The sequence below is a fragment of the Oncorhynchus gorbuscha genome, linkage group LG01, assembly GCF_021184085.1.
Source record: "Oncorhynchus gorbuscha isolate QuinsamMale2020 ecotype Even-year linkage group LG01, OgorEven_v1.0, whole genome shotgun sequence".
Lineage (NCBI taxonomy): Eukaryota > Metazoa > Chordata > Actinopteri > Salmoniformes > Salmonidae > Oncorhynchus > Oncorhynchus gorbuscha.
This window is the reverse complement of record NC_060173.1, coordinates 111,444,469-111,471,196: the sequence shown is the minus strand read 5'-3', so window position 1 is coordinate 111,471,196 and position 26,728 is coordinate 111,444,469. Positions and strand designations below refer to the sequence as shown.

Sequence of the window (26,728 nt, the reverse complement as noted above, 5' to 3'; positions counted from 1 at the left end):
GGACTTTCAAAAAGAACTACACATCTTGCCGCAAAGTATGACATCATCCCTCAAGGCACATTTCTCCATGCAAAACGCTTCGACAAATAGCCTCGCAAGAAACAGATATCATATGCGTTTCAGTTTATCGTGTGTAATTCTTGTTCAGCATTTTTTTTAATTCCATGCCTAGCTACCTTAGCATTTTTAAATGACTTAATGTTTTTCAATTAACCCCTGACTTTGTAGATAACTAGCTTACTTTAGGTCTCTCCGCCAGAAGCAAGGATGGTTCCGTGCTATGTAACGTTCCCGGATTGTAACCACTACTCCAATAAGCACATGTACATGTTATCGTTTTCCAACCTCTAAGTGAGAGGCATCGCTAGAAATGTGTGATAAGGTAAGCCTTGTTTGGGAGCTGCTAACAAGCAAATTTGGTTAGGTCAAAGATCTGTGGTAAACTAACGTAACTAACTCACTTTTGTGCATCCCGCAATTCCGTACAATTGACCTTATTGTACATAATACTACTTCAGGTCAACTGTAATATGAATACCACTGTAAAGCACAATTTCTTCCCTTTCGAACAAAATCAAGGAGGAGACTTCCACGCTGCCTGTTTCTGCATAATATATGTAGGTGATGGCGCTTCGCGGGCCTTTAAAAAAAAAGGCGGGTGGGGAGCGAAGGTTACAAAGTGATAGTGAAAGGGGAAGATGTTGTCTGGGGAAACAGGCTTTTTCACCCGATTTGTCCAACTAATCTACTTTCAAATGTAAATAAAACAATATGAAGAGTTCATGTAATGTCTCATTACATACCTGTTTGAAGGGTTGTGTCGAATTTGAAGAGCGGTTTAGAGCTGCGCTAACATTAGCCTCACAAGTAAACTGCAGCTGTTCCGGCTTTTGAGAGTCATCATGGCTCGCAGTAATGACGCAAAATTAACCAGTGATTGAAGGAACTATTGATGAACTCACGAGTAATTAACTTACACTCACCATTGATTATGTCTTGATAAGTAAATAAATAAATGAAATTAATAAAAAAAAATAACTAACAACAGTTGTAACACCAACTCACCTCTATCCTCTAACTCCATCCTAACTTATTCACTGAGTGTAAAGTACAAAAAATGATGCTCTTTCCATGGCATACAGTGGGGCAAAAGAGGTATTTAGTCAGCCACCAATTGTGCAAGTTCTCCCACTTAAAAATATGAGAGGCCTGTAATTCTCATCATAGGTACACTTCAACTATGACAGACAAAATGAGAAAAAAATCAAGAAAATCACATTGTAGGATTTTAATGAATTTTTCTTGCAAATTATGGTGGAAAATAAGTATTTGGTCAATAACAAAAGTTTATCTCAATACTGTGTTATATATACCCCCTTGTTATATACCCTTTGTAGTTATTTATAAATGTGAGAATATCTGAGAGTAAAATTTCGCAAATGTGGAATTAATAATAAATGGTTAACACTGTAAATGTCACCTGTCTCAATGCTCTACTACGACAACAATGTATTCCTACGCACCAACCAGGACATGGTGATTAAGGTAAGTAGCCTTCCTAAACACCCCCACCAGTCATATTCGAACTGTCACTAATTGTGCTGTCAATTGAAGTTCTTATTTTGTGTACTAGACTAAATTTGTATCTGAAACTTTTGGCAGGAATTCCTGTAACTTTGATGAGATAATTATCAAGTTAATACATCATGATCACATTAATACAAGATAATTGTCACTTTAATATGTGATACTGAAATGATCTCATATTAACTTCTTAAATGTTAATTCCCAAATTTAGGGGACTTTCATTTAGTTTCTGTGTTTAATAGCCATATGTACACGTGTGATTGCAGAGTACAGTGAAAATCTCAGGCTCCGAGCTTGAACATGCAGGACTAAGTTAAATAAAATAATGAAACTGGTAATAAAAAAAAATAAAACATTTGAAATAGCATTATAAATACTTGTCCATTGGGTTGGAGGCAGAGTAAAAACTGCTAATGTTGTGGGGGGATGACCATAGGGGAGCAGCATGACCATTGAACGGGTGTGGGGATCAAGTTAAATAAAAACTAAAAAATAGCATAACCATATTAACAACTGCAACAGTGATGAATGTCATTGGGGTGGGGGCAGAGTAAAAGGCAGTTGGGGTGTGGGGGGGGGGTCCATTGAGGGAGTAGGAGAGGGGAGGAGGAGCAGAAACTATTGGACAGTCTTCCAGTTTTTGCCATGATGCTGCTGTGTTGCGTCTGAGTGTTTGGAGCAGGTAGAACAGGGTGGTTGAGGTCCCTGATGATCTTCTTGGCCTCTCTGCGGATTTGGTGTTGTAGGTGTCCTGTAGGGCAGGCAACGTTCACCCAATGGTGCGTTCGGCTGCACGTATCACCCTCTGAAGCTTCTTGTGGTCCGCGGCAGTGGAGTTGCAGTACCAGGCTGTGATGACCGTATGCTCTCGATGGTGCTCCTGTAGAACACTGTGAGGGCCCTCAGGGACAGACTTAATTTCTAAAGTATCCTGAGGTTGAAGAGTTGCTGTTGTGCCTTCTCACAGTGTCTGTGTGGTTAGACTATTTGAGCTTCTCTGAGATGTATCTGCAGGGGAATTTAAAGTTATTGACCAATTTGTAAGTCGCTCTGGATAAGAGCGTCTGCTAAATGACTCAAATGTAAATGTAAATGACCATTTCCACAGCAGCCCTGTTGATGAGGATAGGGATGTTTCCAGCCTGGTTCCTCCTGTATTCCACTATCAGGTTCTTTGTTTTGTTTTTAACATTGAGGGAGAGGTTGTTTACCTGGCACCACGCTGTCAGAGTGCCTACCTCCTCCCTGTAGTCTGTCTCATCAGTGTTGGTAATCAGTGCTACTGCTGTTGTGAAGTCGGCGAACTTGATGATGGAGTCGGAGGTCACACAGTTGTGGGTATACAGGAAATGCAGGAGGGGACTGAGGACTCAGCCTTGTGGGGCCCCTGTGTTGAGAATCAATGTTGAAGAGGTAAGGTTGCCTTCTTTCACCGTGAGCTTTGTAATGAACTTGTTGGGCACTATGGCCATTTTATCAAGGCATATGGTACTAATTAATTATTAAATAATACATTCACAGGTGGACAGAGGCATCAATGAATGACAGGAGTGCACAAGAAAATCAGTTGGATTTTCTCTGACCACTAACTATATAAAAAATTATTACAGTATTAAGGCATCTGAAATGTTATACATCTTATTGATTGTGAGTATATGTAGTATATCAACAGAAAAACTCAATCACTATTTTTCATGAATAGGTTTTTCAGAGCATATGACATTTGAAACTGAAATCTACAGTGTACTATTTGTCATCATATTTACAATAGCAGTACAAACTAGTGCAAAAAGTGCATACGAAGCATAGATAAGCAACAAATCTCAGCTTTATAACATAAGGCATTACTAGGTACTGTTCATGGCTCACTCATGCATATATGGTTTATATGGCCATCCACTTTATATTAACATTAAATGATATTCTAAATACTTGATGTACAGTATAATATCCTCTAGATACCTTGTCAGAGGATGCAAAAAAGATCTTGAGAAACCTTCAGTAAACCCACCTGACCCACATGGAGGGAGTGTTTGACCACCTCTGGAGCCATGGATTGAAACTATAACCCCTAAAGTGTCACCTGTTCTAGAGGCAGGTCACTTACCTTGGGCATGTGGTGGGCACCCAGGGGTTCACACCAGACCCTAGAAAGGTCTAAGCTGAAAATGCATGGGATACGCTTAACACAGTGAGTCAGTTCCGGTGCATTGTGGGGTATTATAGGTGACTTATCACATGTTCTACATGATTGCCTTACCTCTCAATAATTTATTGGAGGACCAGGGGTCCACCTCATGGAAAACCAGTGTCCCAATACAGTGGTCTTTAGCCCTTCATTTGTGTTCCGGGTCAATTTGAAGGGATTGAACTGGAACTAAGGGAAGGGCTAAATTAGTGACATCCGTGATGTTCTGGGTCAGTTTAACCCAGCAAGTTGACCTTGACCTTGGTCTATGTAATTATTGAATGCTTTGTCCTTGAAACAAGCTGCTTCATGCACAAGAATGGTGCAACTGTAACAGTATAAACTTTACGTCCGTCCCCCCGTGTATGTAAACTTCTGACCCACTGGGAATGTGATGAAAGAAATAAAAGCTGAAATAAATTATTCTCTCTACTATTATTCTGACATTTCACACTCTTAAAATAAAGTGGTGATCCTAACTGACCCAAGACGGAATTTTTACCAGGATTAAATGTCAGGAATTGTGAAAAACTGAGTTTAAATGTATTTGGCGTCTGTTAACTTCCGACTTCAACTGTATGTTTTTCCTGTGATATTTAGAGGCCGAGCGACAGTGATCTGACATTTGGCCATAAAAGTCTTTAAAAAATTATAAAATGTCATAAATTGTCATAATTTATTGATTTGTGACTTTGGAACAGTCATCAAAAAGAAAGGACTAAGGCATCTTCATATAATTCATTAAAATGCCTTTATTTGTATGGCATGTTCAATGGAAACAAAGTTTAAAAACTCTGCCGCGTTTCGGCTTCAATGGCCTTCGTCAGGGAGTACAAAGAAATGTCCTATTAGGGTACTATGAAATAGATGGCTCTCCTATTCTTGGCACTTTGCCCAGTCATATTCAAGGGTGAAACTACCTTTTCTAAGGGGTTCTGATGCTTCGAGTTTGGAGTTGCAATTTTGATAACATATTTACAGTATTTCACTTTTTATTGTGTATAGTATTGCTTACTAGGTGTTGTCCAATGAATGCTGTAACCACTGTCTCTTCAAATCAGGGTTGATTGGAAAAAGCTGTTTAAAAACCATATCAAACATGCACAACAACAGTCTAACCATAGCTGTTTCCACCAGATATTTTTGCTCTATTTGGAACAGTATTCAAAAATGTTGCTCTAAATTTGTAACAGTTGGGTCTATCAGGGGAAATCATATATAAAAGAGGACATTCTCAGTGACTGGAAAATTCATTTTGGGAGGTTAAAATCATATATTTATGATATTGATGTACATATCTCCCCCCTGGCTCTACAGAGATGCAAGTTTCTGAGGGCTGTAGGCTGTGTTGTCAAAGTGCAGGAGGGCCTGGAAAGGGTCATCACCTATGGCAACCTGAGCTTGATAGCGACCGAGCGATATTACCAAAACTACAGCTACTAAAAGATATAACTGCTGAGACTGAAATGGGAGGTAACAGAGTTTAAGTTGAATCCTTACCTGTGGGGATCCAATTTCACTGTTTACACTGACAATAACCCTCTTGTCAATCGGTGTACAGCCAACCTCGGGGTAGTCGAGCAGCTCTGGGCCAGTTGAGCAGCTCTGGGCCACACAGTTGGCAAACTACCAGTTCAAAATCTAGTACCATCCAGAAGCCCACAACATCAACGCCAATGTCCTCTCTAGGCTTCCAGAGAAAGGAGGCGACCCAGACCCAGTTCGTTTGAGGGGCCCCCCCAAACACATGGCCTTGGAGTGTTTGGCAACATACCGACGAGATGGGGCGCTGTTGGAAGCCAAGAATGTAGAACGCGTTTCCCTATCGCTTCTGAGTTAGTGACCAAATTTATATATTTAACCTTGCAAAATTGTATATATTTCTGTTTGGTCAGGCGTCCGAAGAGACCTCTGAACAATTCAGATCAAAAACTGGAAAATAGAAGTTTGTTATGTTGTCTACCAGGACAAAAACGGAGTCTGCAAGAGCAGGCCGTAGCAAGCCTGCGCCCTCTTCTGATTCACCCCCTCCACTGGATGCTGCGGCTAATGTCGGCCCCACAGGAACACTACCTGTGGAGCTGCCACAATCCGTTATGGGCACCCTCATATCCGATATTTAAAAATAAAAAAAATTGTAATGTTAACCTCAGCTAGAGTTGTCCGAACCTTTATGTCTGAATTCACAGTTTCAGACCCAGTAGATGGTGCCGGAGAAGATGGCAGACGTTTTACTTGGTTTGTAACTTAAAAAATACATAATATGTACATACGTAAATAAGCATTTCCCAAGAGATGATGGCTTTCACTTCAGCAGTGATAAATTCATGAACTTCTTTAACGAAAAGATCATGATCATTAGAACGCAAATTACGGACTCCTCTTTAAATCTGCGTATTCCTCCAAAGTTTAGGATCAAGGGAGACACTCAAGTTTTTAATACTATATCCCTTGAAACATTGATGAAAATTGTCAAGGCCTCTTAACCTTCAAGCTGCATACTGGACTCTATTCCAACTAAACTACTGAAAGAGGAGGGCCAAGCACAGGAAGCAGCTATGTTGAACATAATAAACAGCTCCCTATCCACCGGATGTGTACCAAACTCACTAAAAGTGGCAGTAATAAAGACTCTCTTGAAAAAGCCAAACCTTGACCCAGAAAAAAACTATCGGCCCAAAACTATTGGCCTATATCAAATCTCCAATTCCTCTCAAAAATGTTTTAAAAAGCTGTTGCGCAGCAGCTCACTGCCATCCTGAAGACAAACAATGTATATGAAACGCTTCAGTCTGGTTTTGTACCTCGTCATAGCACTGAGACTGCACTCATGAAGGTGGTAAATGACCTTTTAATGGCGTCAGACCGAGGCTCTGCATCTGTCCTCGTGCTCCTAGACCTTAGTGCTGCTTTTGATACCATCAATCACCACATTCGTTTGGAGAGATTGGAAACCCAAATTGGTCTACACGGACAAGTTCTGGCCTGGTTTAGACCTTATCTGCCGGAAAGCTATCAGTTTGACTCTGTGGATGGTTTGTCCTCTGACAAATCAACTGTACATTTCGGTGTTCCTCAAGGCTCCGTTTAGGTCTACTATTGTTTTCACTATATATTTTACCTCTTGGAAATGTCATTCGGAAACATAATGTTAACTTTCACTGCTATGCGGATTAGAGGTCGACCGATTATGATTTATCAATGCCGATACCGATTATTGGAGGACCAATAGAAGCAGATACAGATTAATCAGCCGACTATTTTATTTATTTATATATATATATATATATTTGTAATAATGACAATTACAACAATACTGAATGAACAATGAACACTTTTATTTGAACTTTTATATAATACATCAATAAAATCAATTCAGTCTCAAATAATAAAACATGTTTAATTTGGTTTAATAATGCAAAAACAAAGTGTTGGAGAAGAATTTAAAAAAAGTTCAGTTCCTTGCTCAGAACATGAGAACATATGAAAGCTGGTGGTTCCTTTTAAAATGAGTCTTCAATATTCCCAGGTAAGATGTTTTAGGTTGTAGTTATTATAGGAATGATGACGTGTCGACTATTTCTCTCTATACCATTTGTATTTCATATACCTTTTACTATTAGATGCTCTAAAAGGTATTTTAGTATTGCCAGCCTAATCTCAGGAGTTGATAGGCTTGAAGTCATAAACAGCGCAATGCTTGAAGCATTGTGATGACCTGCAGGCAAACGCAGTAAAGTGCTGTTTGAATGAATGCTTACGAGCCTGCTGCTGCCTACCACCGCTCAGTTAGACTGCTCTATCAAATCATAGACTTAATTATAACATAATAACACACAGAAATACAAGCCTTAGGTCATTAACCGCTCTAGGGTACGTGGGACGCAATCGTCCCACCTGACCAACATCCAATGAAAGTGCAGGGCACCAAATTCAAACAACAGAAATCTCATAATTAAAATTCCTCAAACATACATTTTAAAGATAAACTTGTTGTTAATGCAGGTAAACTTAAATCCGTTTGACCAAATATATATCAGCATGTTGGGGATAGACGTCACGCTAGCAGAACAACTTCCAGTTAAACTGGAGAGCGCGTAATTCAAATAAATTCAAATAGTTATTATAGATTTTAAACATTTAGGTACACATACAAGTCTTATATTGGCTGAAAGCTTAAGTTATTGTGAATCTAACCGCACCATCCAATTTACAGTGGCTATTACAGTGAAAACATTCCATGTGATTGTTTGAGGACGGCGCCCCACGTAAAAATATTTTTTCCAAAGGCACAGGTTTCATACATTCACATATAAAGATGAAATGTTCACTTACTTTTTGAAAATCTTCCTCTGATTTGTCATCCAATGGGTCCCAGAGATAATATGTAGTGTCGTTTTGTTTAATAAAATATTTTTTTATATCCCAAAAATTCTGTTTAGTTGGCGCCATCGATTTGAGTAATCCATTCGTTCAACTTGCAGAGAAAGGAATCTGAAAATCTACCCTTAAACTTTGTTTCAACAAGTCAAAATACATTTGTATTTTCTCAGACACGCTAAAATGTAATCAAACTACAATATATATTTCGGAAAGAAGTATGTTCAATAGGAAATAGGATTTTAGCAGGTGCACAACTTCATCATTACGCGTGACACAGATTTTGCAGACTGTGACCTCATACAAAATCTCTTACTATTATTTTTGAAGTTACAAGCCTGAAACTTTGAACATAGACTGCTTCCCTGTGGAAGCCATAGGAATTGCATTTCTCAGAGGATGGTCTCTCCAATTGTTTTTTATTCAGGTAGGTTTTTCTTTGGAGTTTCTCCTAACTTATCTGTTGTGTTCTCCTACATATCCCTATATTCTCCTACATTATTTTAACATTTATACAAACTTCAAAGTGTTTCTTTCCAATGGCACCAATAATATTCATATCTTGCTTCAGGACCTTTAATTAAACAGGTCAACATTCACAAGGCCGCGGGGCCAGACGGATTACCAAGACATGTCCTCCGAGCATATGCTGACCAACTGGCAAGTGTCTACACTGACATTTTCAACCTCTCCTTTAATACCAACATGTTTCAAGCAGACCAACATAGTCCCTGTGCCCAAGAACACTAAGGAAACCTGCCTAAATGACTACCGACCTGTAGCACTCAATTTTGTAGCCATGAAGGACTTTGAAAGGCTGGTCATGGCTCACAACACCATTATCCCAGAAACCCTAGACCCACTCCAATTTGCATACCGCCCGAACAGATCCACAGATTATGCAATCTCTATTGCACTCCACACTGCCCTTTCCCACCTGGACAAAAGGAACACCTATGTGAGAATGCTATTAATTGACTACAGCTCAGCATTCAACATCATAGTGTCCTCAAAGCTCATCACTAAGCTAAGGACCCTGGGACTTTTCAAGTCCCTCTGCAACTGGATTCTGGACAGGACGCCCACAGGTGGTAAGGGTAGGTAACAACACATCCGCCATGCTGACCCTCAACACGGGGCCCCCTCAGGGGTGCATGTTCAGTCCCCTCCTGAACTCCCTGTTCACTCATGACTGCACGGCCAGGCACGACTCCACCACCATCATTAAGTTTGCCGTTGACACAACATTGGTAGGCCTGATCAAACAGCCTATAGGGCGGTAAGAGAGCTGGCCATGTGGTGCTAGGACAACAACCTCTCCCTCAACGTGATCAAGACAAAGGAGATTAATGTGGACTACAGGAAAAGGAGGACCGAGCATGCCCCCATTCCCATCGACAGGGCTGTAGTGGAGCAGGTTGAGAGCTTCAAGTTCCTTGGTGTCTACATCACCAACAAACTAATATGGTCCAAGCACACAAAGACAGTCATGAAGAGGGCACAACAAACCCTACTTCCCTCAGGAGCTGAAAAGGTTTGGCATTGGTCCTCAGATCCTCAAAAGGTTCTACAGCTGCACCATCGAGAGCATCCTGACTAGTTGCATCACCGTATGGCAACTGCTCGGCCTCCGACCACAAAACACTACAGAGCGTAGTGCATACGGCGCAGTACATCACTGGTGCAAAGCTTCCTGCCATCCAGGACCTCTATATTTCAGGCGGTGTCAGAGGAAGGCCCAAAAAATGGTCAAAGTCTCCAGCCACCCTGTTCTCTCTACAACCGCATGGCAAGCGGTACCGGAGCGCCTAGTCTAGGTACAAGAGGCTTCTAAACAGCTTCTACCACATACAATTTGATTTGTTTGGATTTGAATACTTATGTAAATAAGTACTTTTTTAAATTTTATAAATGTGGAAACATTAAAAAAAATGTATTTTTGCTTTAGGGCATTGTGTGTAGATTGATGAATTGTATTTATTTAATGCATTTTAGAATAAGGCTGGAACGTAACAAAATATGGAAAAGTACAAGGGGTCTGAATACTTTCCGAATGCACTGTATAGTGTACCACTATTTCATACCACCAACTAACCCTACACCTATATACCATACATTTTTGCATCTGTGATTTTAGAACTACTTCATATAAACCCTGTTTTTCATATAGGCTTAATCTGGCACGACATTTTGATAACCTTGCAAATTGTGTCAATATATTCACGTGTAATTACCTCCCAAAATGAAATGCCAAGGGGACTTTCAAAAGAACTACACATCTTGCCGCAAAGTATGACATCATCCCTCAAGGCACATTTCTCCATGCAAAACTCTTCGACAAATAGCCTCGCAAGAAACAGATATTATATGCGTTTCAGTTTATTGTGTGTAATTCTTGTTCAGCATTTTTTAAATTCCATGCCTAGCTACCTTAGCATTTTTAAATGACTTAATGTTTTTCAATTAACCCCTGCCTTTGTAGATAACTAGCTTACTTTAGGTCTCTCCGCCAGAAGCAAGGATGGTTCTGTGCTATGTAACGTTCCCGGATTGTAACCACTACTCCAATAAGCACATGTACATGTTATCGTTTTCCAACCTCTAAGTGAGAGGCATCGCTAGAAATGTGTGATAAGGTAAGCCTTGTTTGGGAGCTGCTAACAAGCAAATTTGGTTAGGTCAAAGATCTGTGGTAAACTAACGTAAACTAACTCACTTTTGTGCATCCCGCAATTCCGTACAATTGACCTTATTGTACGTAATACTACTTCCAGGTCAACTGTAATAATAATAATAATAATAATAATAATAATATGCCATTTAGCAGACGCTTTTATCCAAAGCGACTTACAGTCATGTGTGCATACATTCTAAGTATGGGTGGTCCCGGAATCGAACCCACTGCCCTGGCATTACAAGCGCCATGCTCTACCAACTGAGCTACAGAACCAACCAACTGTAATATGAATACCACTGTAAAGCACAATTTCTTCCCTTTCGAACACAATTAAGGAGGAGACTTCCACGCTGCCTGTTTCTGCATAATATATGTAGGTGATGGCGCTTCGCCGGGCCTTTAAAAAAAAGGCGGGTGGGGAGCGAAGGTTACAAAGTGATAGTGAAAGGGGGAAGATGTTGTGTGGGGAAACAGGCTTTTTCACCCGATTTGTCCAACTAATCTACTTTCAAATGTAAATAAAACAATATGAAGAGTTCATGTAATGTCTCATTACATACCTGTTTGAAGGGTTGTGTCGAATTTGAAGAGGGGTTTAGGGCTGCGCTAACATTAGCCTCACAAGTAAACTGCAGCTGTTCCGGCTTTTGAGTGTCATCATGGCTCGCAGTAATGACGCGCAAAATTAACCAGTGATTGAGGGAACTATTGATGAACTCACGAGTAATTAACTTACACTCACCATTGATTATGTCTTGATAAGTAAATAAATAAATGAAATTAATAAAAAAATAAATAACTAACAACAGTTGTAACACCAACTCACCTCTATCCTCTAACTCCATCCTAACTTATTCACTGAGTGTAAAGTACAAAAAATGATGCTCTTTCCATGGCATACAGTGGGGCAAAAGAGGTATTTAGTCAGCCACCAATTGTGCAAGTTCTCCCACTTAAAAATATGAGAGAGGCCTGTAATTCTCATCATAGGTACACTTCAACTATGAAAGACAAAATGAGAAAAAAAATCAAGAAAATCACATTGTAGGATTTTTAATGAATTTTTCTTGCAAATTATGGTGGAAAATAAGTATTTGGTCAATAACAAAAGTTTATCTCAATACTGTGTTATATATACCCCCTTGTTATATACCCTTTGTAGTTATTTATAAATGTGAGAATATCTGAGTAAAATTTCGCAAATGTGGAATTAATAATAAATGGTTAACACTGTAAATGTCACCTGTCTCAATGCTCTACTACGACAACAATGTATTCCTACGCACCAACCAGGACATGGTGATGGATGACTGTGGCTGTAGATAAATTACATTAGGTGTGATGGCTGGTTGGTGTAGTGACCTTTAGAACAGTCTTTTTACCCATAATAACAACGTTATATTCATTGAGTCTCCTGTGATGAAAAGGCTTTGGTATTATTCAGACAGATGTTCTCTTCTCAGTTTGGCACAGGCACACATTTCATCTAACACAGGGAGTTCAAATTTAAATTGACTTCATATACAGATCTAGCGTGTCCTTGTGTCTGGTGCCGCCAGCTGGACGGTGTTTCTTCCGACACATTGGTGCGGCTGGCTTCCTGGTTAAGTGAGCAGTGTGTCAAGAAGCAGTGCGGCTTGGCAGGGTCGTGTTTTGCAGGACGCAAGGCTCTTGACCGTCGCCTCCCCGAATCCTTAGAGGAGTTGCAGCGATGGGACAAGACTATAACTACGAATTGGATATCACCAAAAAGGGGTACAATAACATAAACTTTGGCTCTTTAATCAATCTAGCATTTTGGATTTGAGCTCTACATTTTCATGCAAGGCAACAGTATAAAATCTCACCTCTTATTTGAGGGTATTTTCATACATATTGTATCTGTTTTACCATTTAAAAATGAATGCACCTTATAAATCATGTTCCCCCCCATTTGAAGAGGTCATAAGTATTTGGACAACTTCACTTGTATTGTATTAAAGGTAGTAACCCTTTTAAATGTAATGTTAAATGATGTATGTAGATATTGGTTCCCTTACCCTGTAATTAGTCTATGAACTTCTCTTATGGGTGACTGCAGTCCACACTTTGATCTTGGTAATCACTGCCAACAAACAAGAGTGTTGTCATGTTCAGACAAAACACGTTACTTCCTTCAGCATGCGTGACTGTTGTGGAATAAAATGTTCAATATATTCAATATTTCCTTCAACATCCTCTGTGTTGTTGTGCTTATTGTTTAACCATTGATATGTTCTAGGTCATTTTGAAACCTTAAGGATCATCATGTACTGCTGAAGTGTCTACCAATAGTATGTCCATCTTTATGTGATAAATTACACTGGTCACTGTTCAAAACATTTATAAAGTATTAAGAAAAAATGCAATATATTTCCTTTAACATCCTCTGTGTTGTTGTGCTTATTGTTTAACCATTGATATGTTATCGGTCATTTTGGGATCTTAAGGAGCACCAGGTACTGCTGGATTATCTACCAATAGTATGTCCATCTTTTTGTGATAAATTACACTGGTCACTGTTCAAAACATTTATAAAGTATGAAGAAAGTATGTATAGTCCTCACTTTAAAGACTGGAAAACTACTTTACTAATGATCAGTACATGGTTTATAAGGATATTTATTAAACATCTTGTGCATCATTATTACATACTAAAGAAGTTGTTTATACATGTGGGAATAACTAGCTTGCTAAAACAAATGTGGGCGTAATGATACATGCATGATGAATAAACTATTTACTTATCCATTATTAATTATTTAGTGTATTACTCAATCACTATTTTCATTCACTCTAAACAGCTTCTGTGAAAGTTTCTCTGGTGTGACCCCTGACCTTGCAGCAGTGATGTAGTGAGAGTAGTGGTCGTGTTCTTAACCAGTATATTGAGGTTGAAGTGTCTACTGTACTGTGATCTCCTGCACTGTTGTGTTTAATGATTAATGCATATAGTAGTAATTTAAAATGTCATACCTAGGTGATTAACATTTAACAAATGTGGGCTTAATAAACAGTGAGCAAACTGTAAATACCTTACAAATGGTTTATTACTGAACATTATAAAGTGTTACACAACTGCATATTCTTGCATTTTACCATCAATTGCTTACACAATACACAATTGAGATAGACTTGGATGTCATCGAATATGCAGTATTGAACATTTCAGATCCACTACACTTGCTAATGGCATTGAGTCCCAATTGAGCCACTAGAGGGTAATGTTAGACAATATACAGAATGATTCATGACTTCCTCAAAATGTACTTTAAGAATAATTACATACTATTTACTGTATCATTAAATATCACGGAACAATCACAGACTTTGGTATTTGGAATATACAACCCAAAATGACTTCTTATGCCTTCTCCAAGCCATTCCAATCCAGCCTAATCATTTTGTATCAACAACACATCTTTCTATGATGACAACACAGAGAAGTATTGGTAAGTGAGAGTAATGGCGGAGTTCATAACCAGTATGTTGAGGTTGAAGTGTCTGCTGTGGTCTCCTGCACTGTTGTGTTTAATCATTAATGCATATAGTTATTTATACATGTCAGAATACCCAGGTGAGTAACATTTAGCAAATGTGGAACTAATAATAAATGGTGATCAAAATGTAAATGTCTTACAAATGGTTTATAACAACATTATAAAGTGTTACCAATAATTGCATATTCTTACATTTTAACATCAAGTACTTACACTTTAGTTAGACCTGGACGTTATCTGATATCTTGCAGTATTGTACCTTTCAACTTTACAGCGCTTGTTGCAGGCATTGTGTCCAAATTACACCACTAGAGGGAGATGTTAGACAATACATAGAATGACTCATGACATTCTTGAAATGATCTTTTAGAATACTTACATACTATTTATAATTTTGATATTTATTAGGATCCCCATTATCCACTGCAAAAGCATCAGCTCATCTTCCTGTGGTCCACATTAAATACCATGGGACATCAACAGGCTTTGATATTTGCAAAATACAACCCCAAAATTACTACAATGTATTTTATTAAACAAGCTTATACCTTCTCCAAGTCATTCCAATCCAATCCAGACAAATGATTTTGTATCAACTCCACATGTATTTATGATGACAACACTGAGATAAGTAGTGTCAGTGTAATGTTACATGAAAGAAGAAAATTACAACAATTCTATAACATAACTATATCAATCCTATGCTTGTCAAATTTAGGAATAAAAACATAGTACTATGAATGCCATACCTTCAGAGTTATAATATGTTTAGCTGTCACTTTGAACCATGGATAAAAGAAAGCATAAATTATTGGATTAATTAAGGAATTAACAAGTGGAAGAAAACGGATGAAAAGTGATAAATTGTCACTTAAAAAAAAGAAAAAAAAGAAAACAAATAGAGATGGAATCCAACAAATGAAATAGTTGACAACAACAATAGAAAGAGTTTTTGCTGCTTTTTTCTCAGACTTATTTGCCTGAATAGTTTTAACACCAGACACACTGGCAGCCTCTTTTGAAAACACCTTTCTGGCCTGTGATCTGGCCACCACAAAGATTTTCATATAAAGTGTTATAATAATAGCGCACGGGACAACCATTGTAATTACAATATCAATTAACGTAACCCAATTTAAAGTTTCTAAAATAACACATTCCTTTAAACACCTACTTGGTACCTGTACATTTACAAAGTTTTTTATAATAGCAGCACGGTAAATGATACAACAACACCAGGTAATGGATATACAACACATCATTCTTGTTATTGTTATTTTAGAGTGGTACAATAAGGGATCACACACAGCAACATAGCGGTCAATAGATATCAAGACCAAATTGCCCAGAGATAAAGAAGTACATAAAAAGCCATATATAAATGAAACACGCAGAAATATTTCCCAAAACCCCAGCATGATTCCATTAATGCTACAGTTGTTACTGGTATCACAATCAGTCCCACCAGGAGATCTGCCACAGCCAGAGAGAGGATGAGCAGGTTGGTTTGAGTGTGGAGCTGCTTGAAGTGAGAGATGGAGATGATCACCAGTAGGTTCAAAAATACTGTAACTGCTGAAATCAATGACAAGAAGATGTACAGTGTTATATAGATAGATGTCGATAGCAAAGCCTTTCTGCAAGAAGAGTTTCTGTCTTGAAAACAGTATTGAACTTCTTCATGTTCCTCCATTTGTAGAAAATGATCAAAATGCTGAGGTCCCGATCCTGCTTGGTCCTGTGTGTGACCCTGTCAGGTCCGTCTTCTGACAAACTCCGAACTCTGCCTCTCTATTTATCCCTGAGTTACTGACAGAAACTCCACCCTCTCCGGAGTCTCTCTGCATGCAAACACACACTTGAGCACACAAATGAACAAATGGTTAGATAAACAAATAATTGATGATGTAATGTTTAACAGGATTGGATGTTCCTCTGCCCACCTAGCCTGTCCTTCAGTCTTAATGGTAGTTAGAGATGAGAGCAAAGGTACATTTTCTCAACTGATCATTTTAATGGAAAAATATATGGGGGGAAAAAATGGGAATATACAGTATGGGAGATGTTCTGGTCACTCAAAGGCTATTTTATATGGGAAATATGATAACTGTGCAGACTAACTGGTTTGGGTGATGTCAGTGCTTAGTTTGGACCATAATCCACAACCTCATGGAGACATGACCACATGTCAGCTGGCCATCCCTGCTGCCAGGTCAAGGGTCACGCCAGAAACAGCTCTCCCAGAAGCTGTTTAGTGTGAATGAATATAGTGATTGGGTAACACACTAAATAATTCATAATGGATTAGTAAATACTTTATTCATCATTTATTTATCATTACTCCCACATTTGTTTTAGCAAGCTAGTTATTCACATTTATTTCACCTTTTATAGTCTGTAATTATTTAAAATAATTCATAAGATGTGTAGTATATGTCCTTATAAACCATTTCCAAATCATTAGTAAAGTAGTTTTGCAGTCCTTAATCTAAAGGGAGGACTATTTCAGACTTTCTTAATACGTTATAAATGTTTGAACAGTGACCAGTTTAATTTATCACAATAAGATGGACATGCCTTTGGTAGACATCCCAGCAGGACATGATGCTCCTTAAGTTCTCAAAATGACCTGGAACAAATCAATGTGAAACAATAAGCACACAACACAGAGGATGTTAAAGGAAATATATTGCATTTTTTATTCAAAAACAGTCACATTGTTGTGGTAGTGTGCTGAAGTAGTAACATGCTTTGTCTGAAAATGTCTGTTTACAGGGTAATATAACCAATATCTAAATACATAATTTAACTGAACATTACGTTTAAAGGGTTACTACCTCTAATACACTACAAGTGAAGGTGTCCAAATACTTATGACTTCTTTAAATGGAGGGACTAGATACATAATTTGTTTTCATTTCTAAACGGTAAAACATATGTAGGAAAATACCCTCAAATAAAATGTGACGTTCTATAATGTCGCCTCATATGAAACAATTGATCTCATCCAAAATGCTGGAGTAAAGAGACAAGTTTAAAAACAGTTTTACTGCAGAGTATTACACCCACTGGGCACATATTGGTTGAATCAACGTTGTTTATTTTTTAACCAACATGGAGTAGACATTGAATTGATGTCTGTGCTCAGTGGGCAGAGATTGTTTTCAGTATATGAAGTGGCCATAGGATGACAGTATAATTCATCATTTGTGACTGAGAGGGATAACTAGACTCATTCTATATGAAAAAGATGTATGTCTGCTCTAAAAAGTCCATTTCTATCTGAACTTTATGTGTTAGGAGAAAAGTGTGTCTGATGGCGTGGTTGGTGCCGTTCGGTCTCTTGCTCAGCGGCAATGGGCTCCATTCTCCATGAAGTTGGTTGCCCTGCAAAAAAAGAAAAAAAGGTAGCCCTGCGGAGGTATTATTCAAGTTTGCCTAATTTTCAGCTCTATGTATAGTCCACCTCCCGATTGTTTGTGCCATGGTTGCTGCTTCAAGTTTCAGCAACACAAAGCTGTCATGGAAGTTACTTGAATCTGGCTTAATGTGAAGTCAATAACTTTAAAAGAATCCTTTGTCATGTGCAATGAAGCATGTTGTTTTGTGGCCTTCAGAGAGGCAAATATCAAAGGTGTGAGTGTGATTAAAATGAGCCCAGAGCAGACAGTGGCAACCCATGTGGTTACTGTGGAGCAACGGTTCACCCAATGGTGCGTTCGGCTGCACGTATCACCCTCTGAAGCTTCTTGTGGTCCGCGGCAGTGGAGTTGCAGTACCAGGCTGTGATGTAGCCGACAGTATGCTCTTGATGGTGCTCCTATAGAACACTGTGAGGGCCCTCAGGGACAGACTTCATTTCTAAAGTATCCTGAGGTTGAAGAGTTGCTGTTGTGCCTTCTTCCTCACAGTGTCTGTGTGGTTAGACTATTTGAGCTTCTCTGAGATGTATCTGCAGGGGAATTTAAAGCTATCAGTTTGTCTCTGTGGATGGTTTGTCCTCTGACAAATCAACTGTACATTTCGTTGTTCCTTAAGGCTCCGTTTTAGGTCTACTATTGTTTTCACTATATATTTTACCCCTTGGTAATGTCATTCGGAAACATAATGTTAACTTTCACTGCTATGCGGATTAGAGGTCGACCGATTATGATTTATCAATGACGATACCGATTATTGGAGGACCAATAGAAGCAGATACCGATTAATCGGCCGACTATTTTATTTTATTTATTTATAATATAATTCCTCAAACATGCATTGTAAAGATAAACTTGTTGTTAATGCAGGTAAACTTAAATCCGTTTGACCAAATATATATCAGCATGTTGGGGATAGACGTCACGCTAGCAGAACAACTTCCAGTTAAACTGGAGAGCGCGTAATTCAAATAAATACAAATAGTTATTATAGATTTTAAACATTTAGGTACACATAAGAGGCTTAAATCGGCTGAAAGCTTAAATGATTGTGAATCTAACTGCACCGTCCAATTTACAGTGGTTATTACAGCGAAAACATTCCATGTGATTGTTTGAGGACGGCGCCCCACGTAAAAATATTTTTTCCAAAGGAACAGGTTTCACACATTCACATATAAAGATGAAATATTCACTTACTTTTTGAAAATCTTTTTCTGATTTGTCATCCAATGGGTCCCAGAGATAATATGTAGTGTCGTTTTGTTTAATAAAATATATTTTTTTATCCCAAAAATTCTGTTTAGTTGGCGCCAACGATTTGAGTAATCCATTCATTCAACTTGCAGAGAAAGGAATCTGAAAATCTACCTTTGAACTTTGTTTCAACAAGTCAAAATACATTTGTATTTTCTCCTCAGACACGCTAAAATGTAATCAAACTACAATATATATTTCGGAAAGAAGTATGTTCAATAGGAAATAGGATTTTAGCAGGTGCACAACTTCATCATTACGCGTGACACAGATTTTGCAGACTGTGACCTCATACAAAATCTCTTATTATTATTTTTGAAGTTACAAGCCTGAAACTTTGAACATAGACTGCTTCCCTGTGGAAGCCATAGGAATTGCATTTCTCAGAGGATGGTCTCTCCAATTGTTTTTTATTCAGGTAGGCTTTTCTTTGGAGTTTCTCCTAACTTATCTATTGTGTTCTCCTACATATCCCTATATTCTCCTACATTATTTTAACATTTATACAAACTTCAAAGTGTTTCTTTCCAATGGCACCAATAATATTCATATCTTGCTTCAGGACCTTTAATTAAACAGGTCAACATTCACAAGGCCGCGGGGCCAGACGGATTACCAAGACATGTCCTCCGAGCATATGCTGACCAACTGGCAAGTTTCTACACTGACATTTTCAACCTCTCCCTAAGGACCCTGGGACTTTTCAAGTCCCTCTGCAACTGGATTCTGGACAGGACGCCCACAGGTGGTAAGGGTAGGTAACAACACATCCGCCATGCTGACCCTCAACACGGGGGCCCCTCAGGGGTGCATGTTCAGTCCCCTCCTGAACTCCCTGTTCACTCATGACTGCACGGCCAGGCACGACTCCACCACCATCATTAAGTTTGCCGTTGACACAACATTGGTAGGCCTGATCAAACAGCCTATAGGGCGGTAAGAGAGCTGGCCATGTGGTGCTAGGGAAACAACCTCTCCCTCAACGTGATCAAGACAAAGGAGATTAATGTGGACTACAGGAAAAGGAGGACCGAGCATGCCCCCATTCCCATCGACAGGGCTGTAGTGGAGCAGGTTGAGAGCTTCAAGTTCCTTGGTGTCTACATCACCAACAAACTAATATGGTCCAAGCACACAAAGACAGTCATGAAGAGGGCACAACAAACCCTACTTCCCCTCAGGAGCTGAAAAGGTTTGGCATTGGTCCTCAGATCCTCAAAAGGTTCTACAGCTGCACCATCGAGAGCATCCTGACTAGTTGCATCACCGTATGGCAACTGCTCGGCCTCCGACCACAAAACACTACAGAGCGTAGTGCATACGGCCCAGTACATCACTGGTGCAAAGCTTCCTGCCATCCAGGACCTCTATATTTCAGGCGGTGTCAGAGGAAGGCCCAAAAAATGGTCAAAGTCTCCAGCCACCCTGTTCTCTCTACAACCACATGGCAAGCGGTACCGGAGCGCCTAGTCTAGGTACAAGAGGCTTCTAAACAGCTTCTACCACATACAATTTGATTTGTTTGGATTTGAATACTTATGTAAATAAGTACTTTTTTAAATTTTATAAATGTGGAAACATTTTAAAAAATGTATTTTTGCTTTAGGGCATTGTGTGTAGATTGATGAATTGTATTTATTTAATGCATTTTAGAATAAGGCTGGAACGTAACAAAATATGGAAAAGTACAAGGGGTCTGAATACTTTCCGAATGCACTGTATAGTGTACCACTATTTCATACCACCAACTAACCCTACACCTATTATACCATACATTTTTGCATCTGTGATTTTAGAACTACTTCATATAAACCCTGTTTTTCATATAGGCTTAATCTGGCACGACATTTTGATAACCTTGCAAATTGTGTCAATATATTCACGTGTAATTACCTCCCAAAATGAAATGCCAATGGGACTTTCAAAAAGAACTACACATCTTGCCGCAAAGTATGACATCATCCCTCAAGGCACATTTCTCCATGCAAAACTCTTCGACAAATAGCCTCGCAAGAAACAGATATTATATGCGTTTCAGTTTATCGTGTGTAATTCTTGTTCAGCATTTTTTAAATTCCATGCCTAGCTACCTTAGCATTTTTAAATGACTTAATGTTTTTCAATTAACCCCTGCCTTTGTAGATAACTAGCTTACTTTAGGTCTCTCCGTCAGAAGCAAGGATGGTTCTGTGCTATGTAACGTTCCCGGATTGTAACCACTACTCCAATAAGCACATGTGCATGTTATCGTTTTCCAACCTCTAAGTGAGAGGCATCGCTAGAAATGTGTGATAAGGTAAGCCTTGTTTGGGAGCTGCTAACAAGCAAATTTGGTTAGGTCAAAGATCTGTGGTAAACTAACGTAAACTAACTCACTTTTGTGCATCCCGCAATTCCGTACAATTGACCTTATTGTACATAATACTACTTCCAGGTCAACTGTAATATGAATACCACTGTAAAGCACAATTTCTTCCCTTTCGAACAAAATCAAGGAGGAGACTTCCACGCTGCCTGTTTCTGCATAATATATGTAGGTGATGGCGCTTCGCCGGGCCTTTAAAAAAAAGGCGGGTGGGGAGCGAAGGTTACAAAGTGATAGTGAAAGGGGGAAGATGTTGTCTGGGGAAACAGGCTTTTTCACCCGATTTGTCCAACTAATCTACTTTCAAATGTAAATAAAACAATATGAAGAGTTCATGTAATGTCTCATTACATACCTGTTTGAAGGGTTGTGTCGAATTTGAAGAGGGGTTTAGGGCTGCGCTAACATTAGCCTCACAAGTAAACTGCAGCTGTTCCGGCTTTTGAGTGTCATCATGGCTCGCAGTAATGACGCGCAAAATTAACCAGTGATTGAAGGAACTATTGATGAACTCACGAGTAATTAACTTACACTCACCATTGATTATGTCTTGATAAGTAAATAAATAAATGAAATTAATAAATAAAAAATAACTAACAACAGTTGTAACACCAACTCACCTCTATCCTCTAACTCCATCCTAACTTATTCACTGAGTGTAAAGTACAAAAAATGATGCTCTTTCCATGGCATACAGTGGGGCAAAAGAGGTATTTAGTCAGCCACCAATTGTGCAAGTTCTCCCACTTAAAAATATGAGAGAGGCCTGTAATTCTCATCATAGGTACACTTCAACTATGACAGACAAAATGAGAAAAAAAATCAAGAAAATCACATTGTAGGATTTTAAATGAATTTTTCTTGCAAATTATGGTGGAAAATAAGTATTTGGTCAATAACAAAAGTTTATCTCAATACTGTGTTATATATACCCCCTTGTTATATACCCTTTGTAGTTATTTATAAATGTGAGAATATCTGAGTAAAATTTCGCAAATGTGGAATTAATAATAAATGGTTAACACTGTAAATGTCACCTGTCTCAATGCTCTACTACGACAACAATGTATTCCTACGCACCAACCAGGACATGGTGATGGATGACTGTGGCTGTAGATGAATTACATTAGGTGTGATGGCTGGTTGGTGTAGTGACCTTTAGAACAGTCTTTTTACCCATAATAACAACGTTATATTCATTGAGTCTCCTGTGATGAAAAGGCTTTGGTATTATTCAGACAGATGGTCTCTTCTCAGTTTGGCACAGGCACACATTTCATCTAACACAGGGAGTTCAGATTTAAATTGACTTCATATACAGATCTAGCGTGTCCTTGTGTCTGGTGCCGCCAGCTGGACGGTGTTTCTTCCGACACATTGGTGCGGCTGGCTTCCTGGTTAAGTGAGCAGTGTGTCAAGAAGCAGTGCGGCTTGGCAGGGTCGTGTTTTGCAGGACGCAAGGCTCTTGACCGTCGCCTCCCCGAATCCTTAGAGGAGTTGCAGCGATGGGACAAGACTATAACTACGATTGGATATCACCAAAAAGGGGTACAATAACATAAACTTTGGCTCTTTAATCAATCTAGCATTTTGGATTTGAGCTCTACATTTTCATGCAAGGCAACAGTATAAAATCTCACCTCTTATTTGAGGGTATTTTCATACATATTGTATCTGTTTTACCATTTAAAAATGAATGCACCTTATAAATCATGTTCCCCCCCATTTGAAGAGGTCATAAGTATTTGGACAACTTCACTTGTATTGTATTAAAGGTAGTAACCCTTTTAAATGTAATGTTAAATGATGTATGTAGATATTGGTTCCCTTACCCTGTAATTAGTCTATGAACTTCTCTTATGGGTGACTGCAGTCCACACTTTGATCTTGGTAATCACTGCCAACAAACAAGAGTGTTGTCATGTTCAGACAAAACACGTTACTTCCTTCAGCATGCGTGACTGTTGTGGAATAAAATGTTCAATCTATTCAATATTTCCTTCAACATCCTCTGTGTTGTTGTGCTTATTGTTTAACCATTGATATGTTCTAGGTCATTTTTAAACCTTAAGGATCATCAGGTACTGCTGAAGTGTCTACCAATAGTATGTCCATCTTTATGTGATAAATTACACTGGTCACTGTTCAAAACATTTATAAAGTATTAAGAAAAAATGCAATATATTTCCTTTAACATCCTCTGTGTTGTTGTGCTTATTGTTTAACCATTGATATGTTATCGGTCATTTTGGGATCTTAAGGAGCACCAGGTACTGCTGGATTATCTACCAATAGTATGTCCATCTTTTTGTGATAAATTACACTGGTCACTGTTCAAAACATTTATAAAGTATGAAGAAAGTATGTATAGTCCTCACTTTAAAGACTGGAAAACTACTTTACTAATGATCAGTACATGGTTTATAAGGATATTTATTAAACATCTTGTGCTTCATTATTACATACTAAAGAAGTTGTTTATACATGTGGGAATAACTAGCTTGCTAAAACAAATGTGGGCGTAATGATACATGCATGATGAATAAACTATTTACTTATCCATTATTAATTATTTAGTGTATTACTCAATCACTATTTTCATTCACTCTAAACAGCTTCTGAGAAAGTTTCTCTGGTGTGACCCCTGACCTTGCAGCAGTGATGTAGTGAGAGTAGTGGTCGTGTTCTTAACCAGTATATTGAGGTTGAAGTGTCTACTGTACTGTGATCTCCTGCACTGTTGTGTTTAATGATTAATGCATATAGTAGTAATTTAAAAATGTCATACCTAGGTGATTAACATTTAACAAATGTGGGCTTAATAAACAGTGAGCAAACTGTAAATACCTTACAAATGGTTTATTACTGAACATTATAAAGTGTTACACAACTGCATATTCTTGCATTTTACCATCAATTGCTTACACAATACACAATTGAGATAGACTTGGATGTCATCGAATATGCAGTATTGAACATTTCAGATCCACTACACTTGCTAATGGCATTGAGTCCCAATTGAGCCACTAGAGGGTAATGTTAGACAATATACAGAATGATTCATGACTTCCTCAAAATGTACTTTAAGAATAATTACATACTATTTACTGTATCATTAAATATCACGGAACAACCACAGACTTTGGTATTTAGAATATACAACCCAAAATGACCCAACCCAAAATCTCCAAGCCATTCCAATCCAGCCTAATCATTTTGTATCAACAACACATCTTTCTATGATGACAACACAGAGAAGTATTGGTAAGTGAGAGTAATGGCGGAGTTCATAACCAGTATGTTGAGGTTGAAGTGTCTGCTGTGGTCTCCTGCACTGTTGTGTTTAATCATTAATGCATATAGTTATTTATACATGTCAGAATACCCAGGTGAGTAACATTTAGCAAATGTGGAACTAATAATAAATGGTGATCAAAATGTAAATGTCTTACAAATGGTTTATAACAACATTATAAAGTGTTACCAATAATTGCATATTCTTACATTTTAACATCAAGTACTTACACTTTAGTTAGACCTGGACGTTATCTGATATCTTGCAGTATTGTACCTTTCAACTTTACAGCGCTTGTTGCAGGCATTGTGTCCAAATTACACCACTAGAGGGAGATGTTAGACAATACATAGAATGACTCATGACATTCTTGAAATGATCTTTTAGAATACTTACATACTATTTATAATTTTGATATTTATTAGGATCCCCATTATCCACTGCAAAAGCATCAGCTCATCTTCCTGTGGTCCACATTAAATACCATGGGACATCAACAGGCTTTGATATTTGCAAAATACAACCCCAAAATTACTACAATGTATTTTATTAAACAAGCTTATACCTTCTCCAAGTCATTCCAATCCAATCCAGACAAATGATTTTGTATCAACTCCACATGTATTTATGATGACAACACTGAGATAAGTAGTGTCAGTGTAATGTTACATGAAAGAAGAAATTACAACAATTCTATAACATAACTATATCAATCCTATGCTTGTCAAATTTAGGAATAAAAACATAGTACTATGAATGCCATACCTTCAGAGTTATAATATGTTTAGCTGTCACTTTGAACCATGGATAAAAGAAAGCATAAATTATTGGATTAATTAAGGAATTAACAAGTGGAAGAAAACGGATGAAACGTGATAAATTGTCACTTAAAAAAAAGAAAAAAAAGAAAACAAATAGAGATGGAATCCAACAAATGAAATAGTTGACAACAACAATAGAAAGAGTTTTTGCTGCTTTTTTCTCAGACTTATTTGCCTGTCCAGTTTTAACAGCAGACACACTGGCAGCCTCTTTTGAAAACACCTTTCTGGCCTGTGATCTGGCCACCACAAAGATTTTCATATAAAGTGTTATAATAATAGCGCACGGGACAACCATTGTAATTACAATATCAATTAACGTAACCCAATTTAAACTTTCTAAAATAACACATTCCTTTAAACACCTACTTGGTACCTGTACATTTACAAAGTTTTTTATAATAGCAGCACGGTAAATGATACAACAACACCAGGTAATGGATATACAACACATCATTCTTGTTATTGTTATTTTAGAGTGGTACAATAAGGGATCACACACAGCAACATAGCGGTCAATAGATATCAAGACCAAATTGCCCAGAGATAAAGAAGTACATAAAAAAGCCATATATAAATGAAACACGCAGAAATATTTCCCAAAACCCCAGCATGATTCCATTAATGCTACAGTTGTTACTGGTATCACAATCAGTCCCACCAGGAGATCTGCCACAGCCAGAGAGAGGATGAGCAGGTTGGTTTGAGTGTGGAGCTGCTTGAAGTGAGAGATGGAGATGATCACCAGTAGGTTCAAAAATACTGTAACTGCTGAAATCAATGACAAGAAGATGTACAGTGTTATATAGATAGATGTCGATAGCAAAGCCTTTCTGCAAGAAGAGTTTCTGTCTTGAAAACAGTATTGAACTTCTTCATGTTCCTCCATTTGTAGAAAATGATCAAAATGCTGAGGTCCCGATCCTGCTTGGTCCTGTGTGTGACCCTGTCAGGTCCGTCTTCTGACAAACTCCGAACTCTGCCTCTCTATTTATCCCTGAGTTACTGACAGAAACTCCACCCTCTCCGGAGTCTCTCTGCATGCAAACACACACTTGAGCACACAAATGAACAAATGGTTAGATAAACAAATAATTGATGATGTAATGTTTAACAGGATTGGATGTTCCTCTGCCCACCTAGCCTGTCCTTCAGTCTTAATGGTAGTTAGAGATGAGAGCAAAGGTACATTTTCTCAACTGATCATTTTAATGGAAAAAT

At 38.3% G+C, this 26,728-nt stretch overlaps 1 protein-coding gene and 1 pseudogene across 1 annotated transcript; both read right to left on the bottom strand.

The window, feature by feature from the left end:
* Positions 1–2,356: 2,356 nt before the first annotated feature.
* LOC123991365 lies at positions 2,357–16,043 on the bottom strand (annotated as a pseudogene).
* Positions 16,044–18,053: 2,010 nt separating this feature from the next.
* LOC123991297 (trace amine-associated receptor 6-like) lies at positions 18,054–26,396 on the bottom strand. The gene is made up of 2 exons (XM_046292799.1): positions 25,683–26,396; positions 18,054–18,170 (listed from the first exon to the last, which is right to left on the bottom strand). The coding sequence occupies exons 1-2, from the start codon at positions 26,394–26,396 to the stop codon at positions 18,054–18,056; spliced, it is 831 nt and encodes a 276-aa protein (XP_046148755.1).
* Positions 26,397–26,728: the final 332 nt, after the last annotated feature.